At 46.4% G+C, this 18,974-nt stretch overlaps 1 protein-coding gene across 7 annotated transcripts; it reads left to right on the top strand.

Moving 5' to 3' along the window:
• The first annotated feature begins 852 nt into the window (after positions 1 to 852).
• On the top strand, positions 853 to 18,735 carry Errfi1 (ERBB receptor feedback inhibitor 1). 7 transcript variants are annotated; one of them, XR_008721021.1, is made up of 7 exons: positions 881 to 1,071; positions 10,677 to 10,871; positions 10,977 to 11,053; positions 11,934 to 13,066; positions 14,923 to 15,348; positions 16,567 to 16,609; positions 16,737 to 18,735. XR_008721021.1 is itself a non-coding variant. In XM_055615089.1 (5 exons), exons 2-5 carry the CDS (start codon positions 10,750 to 10,752, stop codon positions 14,929 to 14,931), a joined length of 1,341 nt encoding a protein of 446 aa, XP_055471064.1. In that variant the 5' UTR covers positions 881 to 1,071; positions 10,677 to 10,749; the 3' UTR covers positions 14,932 to 18,735. The 7 variants fall into 7 exon arrangements, 3 of the variants coding, with proteins under 3 accessions (XP_055471066.1, XP_055471064.1, XP_055471063.1); XR_008721020.1 differs by having other exon boundaries at positions 16,567 to 18,735; XR_008721019.1 differs by having other exon boundaries at positions 14,923 to 16,609.
• The last annotated feature ends 239 nt before the right edge of the window (positions 18,736 to 18,974 follow it).

Genomic DNA, 18,974 nt, shown 5'->3' with positions numbered 1-18,974 from the left:
GACATGGGGAACAAACTAAGAGGGCTGGGGGCGGGTTTGAGGGAGGTGCGGGCATCAGCCCCGCTTTGCTCCGGGACAAGCCAACCGCAGGGGAGCCTGAGCGAGGCCTTCCTGATCCTGCCCACACAGCACGGCCCACTGCCCCCAGCGGTCTCTCCCCGTCACGTGTCTTTCACCTTCCCACACTGTCCCTCAGCTGCCCACATTGTCACCATTCTATGTCCTGCAGTGGTTCGTGATCCGCTGGCTTCGGTCCCACACCACCGCTTGCAAGCATCCAGGTGGCCTCCCCTCCTCCGCCATCCCTCCCTGCCCCTCAGTTCCCTGCCCTCTCTCCCAGACCCCACTTTCTTCACGGTCCTCCTGCATCCCTGGCTGTACAGCTCTGTCATCCATCACTGCCCCTCATCATCACCACGGTCTCGCACTCACTGTCCTCACTGTCCCTCTCCGTTCTTCATCACTCTCCTTGCCATGCCTTGCCCCCCCTCACTTTACCTCGGGGTACCCCTTCTCAGTACCCCCCCCCCGGGCTACCTCGGCCCAAGTGCACCTCAGCACCACTTCCCTCCCCCGGGGCTGAAACAGGGCTGCTCTCAGCCTTGCGAGGAAAACTCAGTGTCCCCGGAGGCTCGGCAGCTCGCACGAAGCGGCACAGCCTGAAACGTCCCCGCAGGAGATTAGGCTACCGGCGCCGCCCGCCGGGCCCCAGGCCAGCCCTTCGGTCGCGGCGTCGCCCCTTTAAGAAGCCGGCCGCCCGGATTGGCTGCGCCGGGGAGGCGGGGCCGCGAGCGTCGACGTCACGCTGGCGGCTCATCCGTATATAAACGCGCGTCGGCCGCCGACGCCGCTGCGGCCGAGTGCGGGGCAGGAGCGCGAGCCGGGTGGAGCGCGGGCGGGCGGGCGGGCGAGGAGCGCGCCGGGAAGCCTGCGAGTGAGCGGAGCAGAGGGAGAAGGAGGGCGACGGAGCCGCGAGGCGCCTGCGCGATGTTCGGGCCGCCGAGCCCGCGGCGCTGAGCCAGCCGGGACGGACATGCGCGGGAGGGCGCCGCGGGGCCCCGCTCCCCTGGGGTAAGGGGCCTGGCGGGCGGCGGAGGGCGGCGAGCGGGCTGCGGCCGGGCGGGCGCGGGGATGGGCCGGGCGGGCGCGGGGAGCCGCGGGCCGCGGGCGCCGTTGGCTTCCCGCCGGGGCCATGCACCCGCGAGCGCACGACACGTCTCCACGGCCCGGGGTTCCCGAGCGGAGGCTCCGGGGTTGCCCGGCGCTGCTGCGGCCGGGGGTGCGGCAGGGCTGCTGCGGCCCCCTCCACCTCCCCTCTCGCCCCGCGCACCCCGTCAGTCCGGCCCCGGAAAGCTTCGGCGAGAAGCTGTTGCGGCTCGGAGATTGCTGGTCCCCGGTTGGTACCAGTTTTGATCTCGCTGCGACTCGGTGACGAAGGTCATTGCCTTTTTTTCTGCTCTTTTTTAATTCATCCGAGTTGTTCCGTGGCCTTTCCCTCTCCAGAAACGTGGTTCTTTGCCGTGATGACTTAAATATTACAGAAGGAATGAAACTGCAGACTGACCTGTTCAAACGCAAGGGCTCCTTGGCAGGATTGTGCATTTATACATACCTCGTATCTTTGTTCAAATTAACCGTGATTGGTGGTGCTGGATGGGTGCTTCCTCAGTCTTTATTAGGATTTCATCATTGCTTGAAAGAAACCAGTCTCTTACCTGATAAAAATGTGAATAGATTGTTAGTCATAAACTTAAGTGTAGTAAGAATAGAGACTGTAGCTTTAAAAGAGATGTGACGGGAGGTACACCTGCAACACAGGTAGGGCAGGACTGGTTTCCAGGCAACTGTCAGAGGTGAAGAAAGGTGAGGTATAAATTGCCTTTTTTTTTTTTTTTTAACCTCCTGGAAAAAAGGGTTCTACAGTTTTAAACTTCCTTAAGCCTGTACGGGTATAGTGGATATTCATCTGTTGAGACTAGACCATCTGAGCTCAGTGTGTCTACCCTTGCCTTTTAAAGACTTTTCTTAAGAGGCACATGCAGTTATGGAGTTTTAAGAGAGATTTCACTTAAGTAGAGACCAAAGACAGTCAGAATACCTGTATCAGCAAAAGAGCAAATCTTATAAAGACAAAAACAGTAAGTTGGTTTCTTACTAACCTGTCAAGTATGGCTCATGTTATCAATCCATCCCTTTCTGGATATTAGCAGGTTTGAGAGGAAATACATGAAGATTTTAACAGGGACTGAACACTCTTTGCCTTCACTACCTCACCTGTGTCCTGGTAGACATTTGCTAATAAATGGTAAAAATCTTGAACTGTAAGTCTGTTTCTAGGCAAATAAATTAGATGGTAAACTCCTTAAGAGCAGGAACTGCCTTGAACAGCTTTTTTTACACAGCCTTGCACATAGTTGATGTTGATAAATGCAAGGAAAGCATGCTTTACATTTTAAGGGTAACAGGATTATTCCAGGCACTGATGAGGCTTGGAAAGAAAATCTGTTGTTCCTTTTTATTGGCTGCTATAAAATGTCTGAATTACTCATATTTTTGAGAGGTAGAATTACTTTTTTTAATGAGTTGGATTTCCTACTTGGCTCACAGTAGATACTAGTGAACCTTTTTTTGTGTCTTGTATTGTAGTCTTGAGGTGTTTTTTGTTTTGTTTTGATGAAACCAGCTCTTTATTGCTGCTTCTCCGAAGTTGTACTAGATAATACTGCCTTTCTGCTCATACCAATAATAGCTTTTAAATGCAAGTTCCCTAAACTACTGGTGCAATCTACCATGCTTGCAACTGACCTGATTGTCAGCATACCATCAGCTTGCTTTAGAAAGGTGGTGAGCAGAGGAGGGGAAAGGTGGTGCCCAGGGTAATTCCTGAAATTTAAATGTCACTGGCTCCCTCTACCAGAGAAGCTTCCACTCCTAACCTCCATAACATGAACTGGTACCTCAGTGTCAGGATGTACACAGCATCCTTTGCAGGTGTTCGGCCATGCTTTTAAGCTAATGAACAATAACTCACTAGATAAACAATCCAGTTGTGGCATTCTGGCATTGTTCACACAGTGTAACCTCGATAAATGTGGCTAAGATGGGTGAACTTCAGGGTCTAAAACAGAAATTCCTAGCTTTAACAGGATGGGTGTTAATAGAAAAGGTTAGCGTAGGATTCAGACGTCAAAAAATTTGGAATCCTCGTTAATAATTTAGTCCATTTCTTTGGACTATGTACTTTGTACTAAAATTGGGGTAGAAGTGTTGCAAAACGACTAGTTTTCCAGGCCTGGGTGAACATAGCCTTAAAATCTGGAATTAGTGTACTTTTCAGTTTGAAAATAGGAGGGTAACGACTAGAAGTTTCTGTTCAGAAGCCCTATCCACGACCTGTAGCTAAGAAGAAACTTGCCTAGTTACAGACTCTTGCTCCACGGGAAAGGTTCTTTTCCTACCTCATTCCATGGCAGCTCTTCTCTGTGATTTAAGAAATCGGTTCTTAGAGCAGGGGTCGTGTCTACAACAGCAGAAGCAGCAGCGGCTCCTAGCACGTGAGGCAGAGGCAGGCGTATCTCTCAGAGTTCGAGGCCAGCTTGGTCTACAGAGTGAGTTCAGGACAGCCAGGGATACAAAGAGAAACCCTGTCTGGAAAAACAAAGCAAAAAAGGAAATCAGCTCTGAAAGTCACCTGTCTAGTGAGGCCTCCCCTGCACCTGTGTAAATGAGCTCTCAGCCTCCTTCTCCTGTCACTGTGCCTTGCTGATTTCCTTGAGGGTTATCCCCTCCTCGTTAGATGGAGGGTTTCCTCGGGCAACAACCGGTTTCTTCATCTGGTGTATCTGGTCCAAAAGAAGCATTCAGTATGCATTTGTGAAAATATAATTCATGTTTGCTCTCTAAGAATTTGCCCTCAAGAAAGTTGAGTTCCAGTACCTGCCTTTGCAGTTAGCCGGCATATAGGTCTTAAGTAGCCCTCCTTTTTATAGTATCATTTTAAGTAAGCTAGAATGTTAGAAAAACCAGCTTTTTTGCCTAAAAGGATAATACCACAGAAAGAAGTGGTGAAAGTGCAGGCAGGAAAATGCTGGCTTGCTTACAGCGCAGAATAGCCAGGCAGCCTTTCAGCTCAGAGTGATGTTTCAGACCACTTCATTTCCTTCCTAGCAAAATGGAGATTGTACTGCCTCTTCTTAGAGGGATGTTGTGGGGATCAAGTGAGATAATATATAAGAAAGTGCTTTGTAAATTTGTAGAGTGCTTTACAGATAGAATAATTCTCTTACTGGATTCTAGGTTTTTTGATAGAGCCAAGTTCTAATGGTATCATTGGGACCCATGCTGTGAGAGTATTTAAAGGAAGCCTCTTGGAGATATATATATATATATATATATATATATATATATATATATATATATATCCAACAGCCCTTTTATAAGCAAAGACAAAGCTGTGCCACATCAAATACTGTGTATAACAGATTCTATTGTGGTGGGCATCATTGTATCAGTGAAAGAGTATCAAAAGAACTGTTACAATTGGTTTGTACCTTTGCCCATTTTAGCTATCTAGGCCAAGACTATAATTGATAACTTTTTAGTAGGGAATTTTGAGGAAATGAAATGGGAACTTTTGTAGGCTGCAGTTTACCCAAGGAAAAACTATTACCAGATAGAATCCCTCCAAAAATGTACCTGCCTTATCCATAGAAGCCAAGTGTGTGTCTCGAAGTCATTTTATTCCAAGCAAGTTGAAAAGCCTAGGGGACTAGAAGAGAAGCTCTGGCATGGTCGAAAGCCTCAACGTGAAAGCCAGGTTTCCTGGAGTAAGCCTTGGCATTTCTGTGGCTCACCAGCTCTGAGCTGGATCAGGTTCCAGAAGCTCCTCACCTGTCAGAGTAATGGTAACACAGCCACCTTATAGGGTTGGTACAAGGACAAAACACTGAAAAAACTTCCTGACCATGTCCTCTGTTAGTTATTGTTATCGCCTGTGTATTACTTATAACAATCTGGAGCTGCCCATTGGCTTATTTAAATGCTTGTTAAATAAACATGAAGTTTTAAAGAGTCATTTCCCATCATTAGCCCATTGTGCTCATTGTCATTAAGATTACAACAGAGTCCACCAATCTTTCACAGGTACGGTGTATTGCATATGTCAGAAAGAACTCTCCTTCCATGCTGTGTGAGCTCGCTGTTTGTGTTGACTCTTGTGCTCTGCAGGAAGAGTGCCAATGACAGAGCAATGCGCTGCTGCAGCCCTGCTTGTACCTGTATCACTCTCCAATCTTGAGGGCAACTGAGTCACAGGGCTGTCAATGCAGTAGCTGAACTAATGGGGTTTTTGCTAGCTTGTTATTTCTTAAAATACTTAGCTAGGAGTTTTCTGAAGTAGTGAAGTTCTGTCATTTTAGTTTGACAGTCTAGAGATAAAAGTTATTTTCTTTGTTACCTCCCTTTTTACCACCTGCAAGTGGGCTAGTGTGTGTGGGGCACATTTAAGGTCCTCTGAAGAATGGAATTGAAAACACAGATCTTCATTTTAATTTCATCTTTTTAAATAGCATTTTAATACTTGCTGAAGCTATCACATTTTACTTGATTCCATGCATGAGTATTGTAGTTGCATTTTATTTTAAAAGTCATTCATGCGTATAATATAAAGGCCATTTCTGCTTTTTCATGGTGAATATATAACAAGTTTTCTTAACTTGCTTCCTTTCTTTCTCTATCCCCAAACCATAGCATTGAAAGTGAAATATGAAAAACTTTGAATTCAGGCCTTTGCTCTTGAAATATCTGTGCAAACGTCCTTTTGCTTTCAGTAAATCTGTGTAGGTTACACCATCTGTTTGATTCAGTGAGGTAAACAGTCTTTGCTGAGTTTAACAATTTGTTACCTTTGTAACTGTTTTCACAACCTGTAAGACACACGTTCACTTTTTAATGTGTAAAAAGATTGTCTAGAAGTATGACATAGTCCATGATTTTAGATCCTTCAGTATAATTACAATAATGCAGGGCATGTAGGCAGATGCTAAGTAATTTTTCTCAGATTAATAAAAGTCTATAGCCAGGCGTGGTGGCACATGCCTGTAATCCCAGCACTCAGGGAAACAGAGGCAGGCGGATCACTGTGAGTTTGAGGCTAACCTGGTCCACAAAGGGAGTCCAGTACAGCCAAGGCTACACAGAGAAATCCTGTCTGGAAAAAACAAAACAAAAGAACTAAATAAAAGTCTGAAAAATGGCCAATAAAACTAGGATTTCCATTTCCTTTTAAAGGTGATCAGACTTTTTTTCAAATGAGAATAGAAAGTGGTATATTTGAGGAAGATCAAAAGTCATGAAAATGTGTCATGTTTCTAATCAGTCTTTTTTGATAAATTTTGCCTATATAATTATGTGTGTCTTCTCTGTTTATGGAAGTAGTTAGGTAATTGTTAAATGCAACTGAAAAGGCCATTTATCACTCTGAATAAACAGAAATCAGGTTCTAGAACCAGATTGAAAGAAGGAAATTACATCACACTCTTAAATAAGGAAGCACTGGGCAGAACTGGATGAGTTGTAAGACAAAAATGTGCCCCTCCTCCTCTCGTGGATTGCTCCTAAGATGTATTAATGAGATCTCGTGGCAAGGTGAGCAGATCTAGGTTACCGCCTTAAGGTAGCCTGGCTTTCTGTGTTAGAGCAGTTTTAAAGTGAGTATTTTCAAGATAAAGGCATGTGAGCTCACCTTAGAAAGTGTGCACAGTGCTATTGGCATCATGTGACTTTTTTATTTTTAAAAGAAAGTAACTTTAAGTAGCAACAAAAACAAGGTAGATGGATTATAATCCCAAAGGGATGGTGTGTGAGGAAAGGTAAAATTTATTTTCACTGCTTTTAGTAAACAAGCCATTTAGAAGCCATGCGGCAGCCATTAATGCTTTCAATTTGTACTCAGCCTACACACTGTCCACATTGGATTGGGGAGTGAATTCAGGACATTCTAAATGTGTTAGATTGTTGGTTGGTCTCATCTCTGTAGTACATGCAAAGCTGATCCTTCAACAAATTTTTGCTTTTCCCCATAGCTCTTTTTTTTGTTTTGTTTTGTTTGTAGCTCTTCTTTTTAGCCTGGGGAAAATCTCATGTAATTACATTTTAAAGTATGAGAGGTTTTTTTCTCAGTGTTCACTTAATAGTCATTAGAAGTAAACATGCCAGGTTGTACAGATGGGAGATGCCAGGCTAGGAGGGAACCCGGGCACGGCACAGAATATCCCAGAACAGACAGGGCTCGGGCTCTTAGCAAAGGGGCTTGTTGAGGGAGCACAGTGTAAGAACTAGCCACCCCTAAAGCTCAGAGAACAGCTTGCGCCGGAAAGGACAGGTGAAGTAAGGGCCGGTTCTGGGGTCTCTTCTGCCAGGCAAGGAGCTTTTAGAGACTTTGACAGGTTCTTTTAAAGGTGGCAATTGAGGAATACTGATCTGACCCTGGTGGTTGCCGTATGGTGAACATGTTTTCGTACTGGAGGCCAGTTAGAGCCAGTAGGGGAAAGGAGGGAGGCTGAGAAAGAGTGTGCAGACTCTGTGTGGAGGTTAGCAGCTGAAAGCAGACTGGCCTTAACTCAGGCTCAGAGTGCTACTTCAGGAAGTGTGATCCTCCTGCATCAGAATAGGTAGAGGGTGAGTTAAGAGACAGAAAGAATTGGGCTTGGAGCCTGTGAGATACCAGAGGCCCATTCAAGTGAAAAGATAATCACACAGATAGTAAGAAATGCAAAGTGGAAGTCAGGTTGCACTCACCTATTTAGGAACTTTATGTGGAGCTGAAGCCATAAAAATGAATTTAAAGATTTTAAGAACAAAATTCTTAAAATTAAGGGAAAAAAATATGCTGTTAACAGAAATGGAGTATTGGTGTTTAACTGCATTTTCATTCACTAAGAATAGCGAATAGTTTCATGATTATCTAAGCTGTGGATCCTGGTCTGTACTGTGCTACCTATGTATTCACTTTGCTGTTCTTGGGTTTTGTCTTGTACTTTTAGATATTGCTATTCATACATAAGTGTATCTTTGTAGTTATTCTCTTTATAAATTGAAAAAGTACAGCTAGCTTTGCAGTTATAAGGGTTCTAAAAATTTAACATGCTACAGCATTAGTCAGATTTCACTTGAGCAAAATATGTTGCTTTATCTTAAATTTAGCCACGTTGATGTGTCTCTGCCCCCAACAAGGTTATACAACATGAATACTTGTTTTGTTTGTTGTTTGCTTTAAGTGAGGTAGAAGAACACTTTCAGGTAGATTTCTGACATAACCGTAGTTTAAAATCTGGAGAGAGCGACAGAGAGAGAGAATGTGTATTTGTCTAAACCTTAAACCTGTGGCATGTTGCTCTTTTGGGTTTTTCAGCCTGAAGTTATTTTCCAAAAGATGAGAACACAGCAGTTATATTGCCCTCCTTGCTTCTGCCATGCAAGCAAGTAGGAAGTTCAGATAGTTTCATAACACGGCCCATTCACAATTCCCCATTGAAATGTAGAGGCAGGTCACCTTCTATGAATACACAAAGACACTATTGTGGTCAGAGTGAGCTGGCTTAGTGAACACAATTCTTTTATACTAAAATTTTTTTTTCCTTGAGAAAGCTAACAAGTAGGTGATGGAAACAAAGAATAAAAAATAACTTTTTCTAGAACATATAAATAATTTTAAGTGACCACTGAAATGTAAGTTTAGGATTCCAAGGCAATGTGAGCAGAGGCGATAGTTACACAATCACTCTGTTGAAAGCTGAGATGTAGATGGCATTAGGAGGCTGACACAGTAATTACTAGTAGTACTTGTTGGCCTGCCGGCAGGTGGGGGCTGGGCCTCCTGAGTCCCCCGCAGCATTGTCCTGTAATCAGGATGAACAATCTTCAAACGTGCACTTTCAAACTACTTAAACACCACATTCTTCCTCCCGTCCTGCCTTTCATTTTCATATTACCACAGATCCTCTCCCGTAGTCTCTCAGTGTTTGTGAATGTTTTGAAAAGGCTTGATAAACCCTGGCTAAGCATACCCAGGGAGAGGCTAGACTTTTTAAAATTACTTGATGGTAAATAACATGTTTCATTTCAGTAATGTAAAAAACAAAACTCAAAAGACCTCCCAATAATGCTTAGGTAACTGATTATTTTATCATATATCTTTAAGAGACTGTTTTTTAAAAAAATAAGGTATGATTTTGAAATATTGTAAATCTGTCACAAAATAACTGCCTTAGATCATAAGCTTTAAAAAAAAAAAAGAACCCCCTATTTATGCCTTCCAAATAGGTTACCTTCAGTGGATAACAAGCGTTCCCTTACTGAGCTGGGTCCCTGTGATGGAAAGGTCCTGAGGACCCACAGCCACTTGTTCTGAAGGCCCAGGTTATTAGGCCTGAGGTTTGTAAATAGATGTTTAGTTGCTGATCAATTTAATAATAATGAACTATCTTTGTGGCCTCCAGCCAGCTCATGTGTCCTAGTCCCACGATCAGACAGCACCTGTACATGCAGATGTTTAATGGCAGAGTGGTGTGGACAGTCTGTAGAGAGCTCTCAAAGGGGTCTGTGTTCTGGCCAGGTGCCACATAACATCCTGCTGTCCGGCTTACTAAGTGCATGTCTCAAGACTTCAGAGGTTGGTGCTTTAAAAACAAAAGTAAAATCAGAATGTGTACGGGGGCTCCAGACCTGTCACATCTGATAAAGGGGGATTTCTAAAGCTAAGGAGCTACCAGTTTTAAGAAGAATATATTGTCTTTGTAATCCATGTCTGACAGGGGAGCAGGACATGAATCACTGGATATTTCACAAAGGAGAATGCAAAAAATGTCCCTCAGAGTTTGTCTTTGAAAGGGAGGAAGCTATCCAAAGCTGACGCTTTAGCTAGTAATCTTGCAGAACTTGATTTTGACAAGATAATAGAAATCAGTCTCCTCATATGCGACTATGTTTTTCTTGAGCAAGCAATAACTGGAGAATATGTCTTCTGTGAGCAACCCCGAGGAACAGAGTTCGGCTGTGGTGCGGGTGGGTTCCTCTACTGGAGAATCTCCTGAGTGGGCGCTAATGAGTGACAGCTCTGCCTGTGAAGAGCCATAGTTTCTAAAATTACTGTGTGTTTGTTTGGGGGGCGGTTCAGTGAGGGTAAAGCAGGATGTTGCTGGGAGTTCACACTGGCCTAGAACCTGCCATCCTCCCGCCTCAGCCTCCCAAGTGCTAGGATTGCAGTGTGCATCACCATGCCTGGCTTGAAACTCCTTGTTTACTTTGGGAAACGTGGTAAGAGCCACTGTGCTTCCTTCCTGGTATAGCCATGCCATACAAGGTCAATTTAGTGGGCTGGAGGGAGGTTTGTGTGCTTTGGAAAGCAGTTGTGATTGGTTGTGCAACTAGTAAGCTCTGTGGCAAGGGTTGGGTTTTCTGTTAGTGGATTCTTTCTCATTCTGTGAAAAAATGTTTCAAGTGTCAGGTTAGTATTTACAACAATCACAATTATTTTGCTGGCTACATTTTAAGTCTCCTTATGAAGAATTAGAAAAACAGTCTGCAAACAAACCATCTCTAATGACGTATGCTACAATGTAGACTATCCTATTTCTGAATTATCTTGTTTATTCTCCCATTTCTTCTTGATTCCCCAGGGAATGAAAGCTACTAGTTGACTTAAAAACCTCTGGGCTTCACAAATTTGAAGACATCCCAGAGTCAGGCACAATGTCAACAGCAGGAGTTGCTGCTCAGGATGTCCGAGTCCCATTAAAAACTGGATTTCTACATAACGGCCAGGCCTTGGGGAATATGAAGACCTGCTGGGGCAGTCGCAGCGAGTTTGAAAAGTAAGTCACGATGTACTGCCCCTGTGTTCTGAGTGCGTTCCTGATGCTCCAGAGACAGGAAGCGACTGTACTTGCTCACGACCTGCATGTTTTCTTTGCTTTCAGTAACTTTTTAACTATTGACCCAATAACCATGGCCTACAATCTGAAGTCCCCTGCCCAGGAGCACCTGACCACTATTGGTATGTATAAAAGTCTAGAGAATAGCATGTGAAGAGGTTGACAGTCTGATTAGCTCTGCCCTGTCCTCAAGCAGTGCTTCTTAAAGGAAGAAACCTAAGCAGTTTCCAACAATAGTCTGACACCTAGTGGCAGCAGACGCCAACGAGCACTCTTTCTTATCCTTCACTACCTGTATCCTGAGCCACTGACCCCTAAAGACGACTGTGGAAATGTGAGTTCTGTAAATCAAGAAGTAATTTGCTCTTGGGTAGGATACAGAGTTAACTTTGAACAACCTTGCGCAGTAGATGCTTGTGTGTTACTAGCACTGAATGCACATTCGAAAGCAACAGGTTCGAGCAGTCCTCATGGTACTCAGACCGAGAGACTGCAGGTATTCTAATGTGAACATTATGTTCCTTAGATTTTTGTCCAGCTTCTTATCAGGTAAACACATTGCAAGTGAGTCTGTTCACTCAATTATGATATGCCGGCAGGAAGGACCTCGCCTCACCACCTCACTCATGCCTGGCCTGTCTTGTATGGTCGCATGTCTACAGTGGCACGCCTGGTGCAGTATGGTACTCGTGTAAATTATACACTGTTCATCTTCTGTGAATTCTGCACACGTCACAAACTTGCCTGGGATGCGTGGGTGTATGCCGAGCACATGTCCAAGGGAGATGGCAGAGATAGTTTGTTCTTTGAACCAGATCACGTGTGTTCCCTGCTCTGACTCTAATTACACCTGTGGTGGTTGCATGGGTGTCCTCAGGGTTACGCCAGTCAGGTGTTTCCCTGACTTGGGCAGAGAGCTGGAGCTGAGGTGCTGGGCTTTCTCACAGGGTGAAGGGCAGGGAGAGGCGTACTCACCTTGATGAGCATCGCTTGTTCTTTTAGGATGCGCTTCTCGGTCTGCTCCCGCAAGTGGCCGCTTCTTTGCGGAATGCGCTCCATCTCCAAAGTCAAGCCTGCCCCCACTGGTTATCTCACCAAGTGAAAGCTCGGGACAGCGTGAAGAGGATCAAGTTGTATGTGGTTTTAAGAAACTCTCAGTGAATGGGGTCTGCGCTTCCACACCTCCGCTTACACCCATAAAAAGCTGCCCTTCCCCCTTCCCCTGTGCAGCATTGGGTGATCGGGGCTCTCGGCCGCTCCCACCATTGCCCATCTCTGAAGACCTATCTCTGGATGAAGCCGACTGTGAGGTAGAATTTCTGACCAGCTCAGACACAGACTTCCTCTTAGAAGACTGTGCACCTTCTGATTTCAAATACGCTGTTCCTGGCAGGCGAAGCTTCCGGGGGTGCGGACAGATCAACTATGCATATTTTGACACCCCAACTGTTTCTGTGGCAGATCTCAGCTGTGCTTCTGACCAGAACAGAGTTGTTCCAGATCCAAATCCTCCTCCACTTCAAAGCCATCGCAGATTAAGGCGGTCTCACTCAGGTCCAGCTGGGTCATTCAACAAGCCAGCCATCCGGATATCCAGCTACACACACAGAGCTTCTCCCAGCTCAGATGAAGACAAGCCTGAGGTCCCTCCCAGGGTTCCTATACCTCCTAGGCCGGCAAAGGCAGACTACAGAAGGTGGTCAGCGGAAGTGACCTCGAACACATACAGTGATGAAGACAGGCCGCCCAAAGTCCCACCGCGAGAGCCATTGTCGCGGAGCAACTCCCGTACCCCAAGTCCTAAAAGCCTTCCATCTTACCTCAATGGGGTCATGCCCCCAACGCAGAGCTTTGCCCCTGACCCCAAGTATGTCAGCAGCAAGGCCCTGCAGAGACAGAGCAGTGAAGGGTCTGCCAACAAGGTTCCTTGTATCCTGCCCATTATTGAAAATGGGAAGAAAGTTAGTTCAACACACTATTACCTACTACCTGAGAGACCACCGTACCTAGACAAATATGAAAAGTATTTTAGGGAAGCAGAAGAAACAAACCCAAGCACTCAAATCCAGCCATTGCCTGCTGCCTGTGGTATGGCCTCCGCCACAGAAAAGCTGGCCTCCAGAATGAAAGTGGATGTGGGTAGTCACGTGAAGCGCAAACACTTATCCTATGTGGTCTCTCCATAAACGTGGGGGTCGTGGTTCAACAGAAGTCATATGGAATGGGTGGCTCCTAGTTTTCCAATTTGAGGTTCACAGAACAACGTCAGGTTGCAAATTGAAGTTGGCAGACTCTGCCTTGATGAGAAAGGCTTAGAGCAGTTATGAGGTGCTGTTACGCTGGGAGTTCCTGGTTTATCAGTGTAGGAGAAAAAAGTCTAATTTAAAGATGTGCTAGAGGGGAGGGAAGAATGGGGAAACTTTTACATTTGACTACATTATATACCTATGTATAAACGTGCGGTGTAACCATAGACCATAGCTGCAGGATAACCAATTAGTCACTATCTTAGAGCAATATATATTCAGAATAACTAAAAACAAGCTGGAGGAACAGCTCCTGATAGTGTGAAAATTGAGCAAATGGAAGAAGCAGAATTGTTCGATCAAGTTATAAATTTGTTAAGTTTAAAGATTCCTGGCATTCAGGCCTGCTATATAGTTTGTTTTCTCCCCCTCCACCCACTAGCAGTCTTCTCCTTACAGGACGGGGCGTGTTCTTCTCCAGGCCTGTACCGTCTTGTTGAAATCATTCTGTGGCCCAATACTTCCAGCTCTGGGGTTTTGTCTTATTGAGGAGAAGGATAGCAGTTTCTGGAGTGTGTTAACACCTATGTGTGTCTCACATGGTAAATTGAGAGAATTAGTGTAGAACTTTCCCATACTATCTGCTTTTCCCATCCACTGAACTGGCCAGTTGTAGCGAGAGGCTTTCGAGAGAGCACGATGGAGTCGTACTGGCCCTCAGTGTTTGGGATGCAAGTGTCACAGATTAACACAGCGATTCGCTATGTGATGGAGATTTACTGTGTAGGGGTGTATGGTATTGTTTTTTGGTTTTTTGGTTTTGTTTTTTAGACTTAATAAACAAGTACAACACAAGCTGGTCTTGTGTTGCTGGTTCCTATTCAGTATTTTCTGGGGATTGTTTGCTTTTTTAAGTGAAACACTTCTGACCAATAGCACAGAATGTCTTAATGCCAGAGGTCACTTCAGCATCTTCCTGCTTCACTGCCCTGAGATTCCGTGAGACACGTAGCCGTGTTCAGTTCTTTACATCCTCTGATGTGTTTATCTTGTGTAGATCAGCACAGAGAGAAGGTGCTCGCTAACAGAGGGACACTGCTGCGGCGTCCCAACAAGCTGTTCAGTTTAAACTGCTGAATGACATTGTTTGAGCTATTTAAAGCTTACTGTATCTTAGTGTGAACTAAATGAAGGTTAAAACGCGCTTTAGAAGAATGCACTGATCTCCGCACTGTGTACAGTATTGGATAAAGGATTTATTCATTTTGTTGCATTATTTTGAATATTGTCTTTTCATTTTAATAAAGTTATATACTTATTTATGACACCATTAAGAATGTGTCTTGTCTAAACTCATGTTTCAAGAAATTGATGATCTTACTTTTTGAGCATGACAAAAGAGTCTTTGAGGTTAATACCTGTTCAAACTTACTGTAGATTTCTAAATGACAACTCGAGCAATTTTACTTGGTATTATAAAAATGTATGGGACTGAGGACTTGACTTAGTTGTTAAATGCTTGCCTGGCACACACACACAAACCCCTGGGTTGGATTACTAGTATCACATAAACTAGGCATGGAGGCACATACCCATAAGCCCAGCACTCAGGAAGCAGAAGCTGGAGGGTCAGGAGTTCAAGACCATTTTTGGTTGCATATGGCATTTGAGGTTAACCTAGGCCACATGAGTTTCTGTCTCTTTAAAAAGCATGTGGTAAAATCAAGCTGTTTGCTTTCCCCTAGAACAATTAAGCGAGCATGATTCCGGCGCTGCTGTGCAGGCAGTACTGTGAAGAGGACAGACGGTGGCAGCTCACAGAAAGGGACACGCACAAAGTGATCTGACTCACGTGCAGCTTTACAACTAAGTCTGGACGACTCGGGGCCCTTTGTGGGCTTCACTTGCTTGTTGGAAGCCTCAGTCTCCACTGCCACCCTGCAGACTGCCATCTCCTGGGCTGCTGCGTCAGAGCTGGGTGGCCCTGTGTGTCAGGTGTCGTCACTCAGTAACACATGCCTGTTGAGCAGCAGCCACAGCTGGATCTGGGAAGAGCAGCCTTTCCTGCCCCTTACAGAAGTGACAGCAATACAACCTAGGAGGGTTAAAAAGGTGCCCAGCATCTCTGCTCTGGAAACAGCGAGGGGCTGGAGGTAGCTGTGACTTAGAAGGTATGTCAGCAAACGAAGGCAGGCCTGTGAGGCCAGGAAGCAGGGAAAGCTGGCCACGGTCCAGAAGCTGAAGGCCACAAGCGGGAGGAGGCTGTGCAATGGAAAAGGGCAGTGGGTGCAACTCAAGATTCTAAGTGGGAGAGGAACACGATGTGATTTGTTTTAGGAAAGAGGACAGTGGCTGTTGTGTAGAGAACATTTCAAAGAAGTGAACTCTGAAAGCTACAGCCAGGGCCCAGGACTGACACCAGAGTCAAACCAGGGGGGATGGAGAGACACTTGGATGGCTTTGAAGGTTGTGGGAATGACAGGCAGACTCTAGACTGACCACAACCTGAGCCACAGCTCCTGGAAGCAGGGGCTCGGGCCGCCTCTGTCCTCGTCCTGGCGCTGAGCACTGCCGGCCACTGGGAGCGGGGCAGGTACTTAGTCCCCACTCAGTTTCCTTACCCATCTGTTTCTCCTTGAACTTCTGGGTATATACTTTTCCTAGCTTTTCATGGCCAAGAAATGTACTTAGCTGCCATGCTGACTGCACTGCTGAAAGCGCAGGAGCCCATCTGCCTGCCTGCTCCCCAGACAACACACCGAGCAAATTGAGGTGTTTTCAATTTGTTTTATGTGTATGTCTGTGTAGCACATGCATGCAGTGCCTGGTACCCACAGATGCCAGAAGATGGTGTGGAAATGTGGTTACAGATAGCTGTGAGCTACAATGCGGGTGCTGGGAACTGAACTCTGGCTCTCTGGAAGAGCAGCCAAGACTTTTAACGGCTGAGCCATCTTTACAGTCCTGTATAATATGTAGTGATCAAAACGGAAAATTGACATCTATGCAATTATGTACAGTGTTTTATTTAGTTGCACACTGATACGTGGTCCTACCTGAGTTTTAAAACTAGAAACTGATTTGGCCGTTCTGTTAGGCATTTTGTGAAAAGCTAATGAAACCTTTAAAAAACAATTGTGCAAAAACATACCATGCTGGTTGCACTTGAGAAGACAGAGCTGAGGCTGACTTCAGAGTTGTCTCAGTCCTAGGGAAGACTTGACAAAGCCTCCGAGGAGCCAGAGCCTTCAGGTTCCACACCTGAAATGGAGAAAGCAGCAAAAATGCTTGTTTTTCATCGAGCCCTGAAGCTTTCAGGTATTCTCGCCCTTACTTTCACGAGCTCTTTTCAAACTAAAAATTCACTTGACAACTTGTTTTCTTTGCAGTGTAGGCCATTTGACAGAATGTTCTGGCCCTTCTCCCTGCAGTGTGAGTCATTCCATTCTTAACAGTTTTGGGGCTCTGAGGGGTGAAGGGGAGGAGAGCAGCATTTGGTGAGTTCCCATTTGTCTGCACTGTTGGCCTCACCTCTCACTTCCTGTAACTACACAAACAGTTCAGGCGTGCCTGGTGCCGTTTGTGGTGAGGGTGTGAGCTTGCTCGCTCTTCACCTGCATGGATCAAACTTGAAGAGACTCCTACCCGAGCCACGAGGAATCTGCTACTACCACACGTCTAAACAGGCTCACTTGGGATCCGGAGCAGCAGGCACACGTGTGTGCCTGCGCTTACATCAGAGCAGCCCCGTGGCGCAGAGCCACTGCCCCATGGCGGCAGATGGGGTTTGGGTAAGGAGTTGGGGGCTGGGAATGGATAGGAAAGAATGTGCTTCGAGCACCAGTCGGCACCTGTCTCAAAGCTGCTGTCAGGGCAGTGGCTTAGCATGCCTCTCCCATGCTGTCATCGCTCACCCTGTGAGTTCAGACAGCCCGGAACCCCAGGCACGGAAGCCTGTAGCAAGTACGCACAGGGATCCGCGTGTCTGTCCCCCCTCCTGCCCTGCTTCCACTAAACAGAAAAGCCATCACTGAGAAATGGGGTTTCGGAATGTGCACGGCGTTGCGTTCACCAAAGACCCAGGCAGAACCTTCATTCCTTAGCAGCCACTGAGGACCCACATCAGTAAACATCTAACCACATGCCTTCCGTAGATTTCTTCTGGGCATGAGGTAGCCGGTGCCTTCCCCTGGGACAGCATGACTTGTCCACTCCCCTCTTGTGAAAGGCAGAATGAGTTGTGTCATTCTGGCCTGCGCCAAGCCTTCCTCTGGCCTAGCCATGGCACCGCCTCGGGCACAGCACACAGGAAGCTGTACTTTGTTATTCTGAATTCCTGGCTGGCCTCATGTTCTTGGATGAACCAGTGTCCTTGTACACAGTGTCTCTCCTCCCTCATTGATCAGGGTTCTTGGCGGAGCAGCAGCCAGCTGACAGCTTCTGCAGCCGTCTGGGTAATGAAGCCCAGCTCTGCAGTACAAGCACCCACGGCGGCCGGCACAGGACCAGACTTGCCTGTGTGCTGCCCCGGCCCAGCCCAGGAGCCTCTAATTACACGCCTGCTGTTTGTAGGAGCCCAGGTGGCCTGGGCCCAGGCCCGGGAAGAGAGGACAGGTCTGCTGTCACTGCAGGTCAGCACAGGGACCCCCTGGAGCAGCCAGGTCCAGGCACACATTCCGACTTCATCAGCAGGCCCCTCTCTGAACCCACAGTGTCATCTGCCTATAGACCTTCCCAGGCGCCTGAGTGTGCTCAGAAGCTGACCTGGCCCGGCAGGAGACTGAGGGTGCTGTGTTTTCCTCCACACAATATGGCATTGTCCCCGGGGGTGGCTCATGTGGCAGAGCCCTGGCCCATTTGACTTGCCTGCAGATGGCCCAGTGTGAAGAGCTCACAGTTGTCAGGAACTTGCTGTCTGCCAAGCACTGGGCGCTCCAGATCCTGTGTGGCGGCACCAAACTTAGGAGGCGGCCTCTCAAGGGAAGCAAAGGGGGCGGGGCAGTGGTGTTGCTCATGAGGACCTGGGCTCTCCAGAGAATGGCACAAGAACAGGGATGAAAAAGTCGCTGCAGCCGGTGCCTGCATTGCTCCTGGCCAGTGCCAGCCAACCATGCAAGCTGTGCTGTGGGCTACAGAGACGGCGGAAGCCGAGCCTGTAAGGAAAAATAAATGGACAACAAACAGAGATCTGTTTGGGTTTTGTTTTTGAAGTCACTTTGTTTTACCGTCCCTACTTAGCTGCTAATGAATCTGCATGTTGTTTTTGCAGGACACCACCAGACCTCCATAGTGCATTGCTGCCTGTTGGCTGGCAAGGGCGTCTGACAGAGAGACTGAGTTAGAGCTGGCAAGACGCGCAAGCCTGGCAACCTGAGTTTGATTCCTGAAGAAAATGACGACATAAAGTCAATCATCCTTTGACCTCTGCCAGGGCACATAGGCGTGAAGGCGCATGCGCACATACACACATCTTTATAAAGAAACTAGTTTATGCCACTAAAATGCTTATTTAAGAATTTTTCCTCCAAAACCTGGAATATTAATCTGTGGGAAACTTCTACGTTGTTGTTTTATTTGTTTGTTTATTTTTGAGACAGGGTCTCTCTGCAAAGCCCTGGCTCTTACAGAACTCATTATGTAGTCCAGGCCTCAGACTCACAGAGATCCACCTGCCTCTGCTTTTTGAGTGCTGGGACTAAAAACACACACCACTCTACCCGGCTTATGAGAAATTTCTATTTGTGTAATATTTGTTATTACTCTGAGGCAAAGTTACACTCTATCCCAGACTAACCTA

This window comes from Psammomys obesus, unplaced genomic scaffold (assembly GCF_907164565.1).
Source record: "Psammomys obesus unplaced genomic scaffold, mPsaObe1.curated_primary_1811, whole genome shotgun sequence".
In the NCBI taxonomy this organism is placed as follows: domain Eukaryota; kingdom Metazoa; phylum Chordata; class Mammalia; order Rodentia; family Muridae; genus Psammomys; species Psammomys obesus.
The sequence above is the reverse complement of the archived record's forward strand: the minus strand, read 5'-3'. Positions and strand labels throughout refer to the sequence as shown.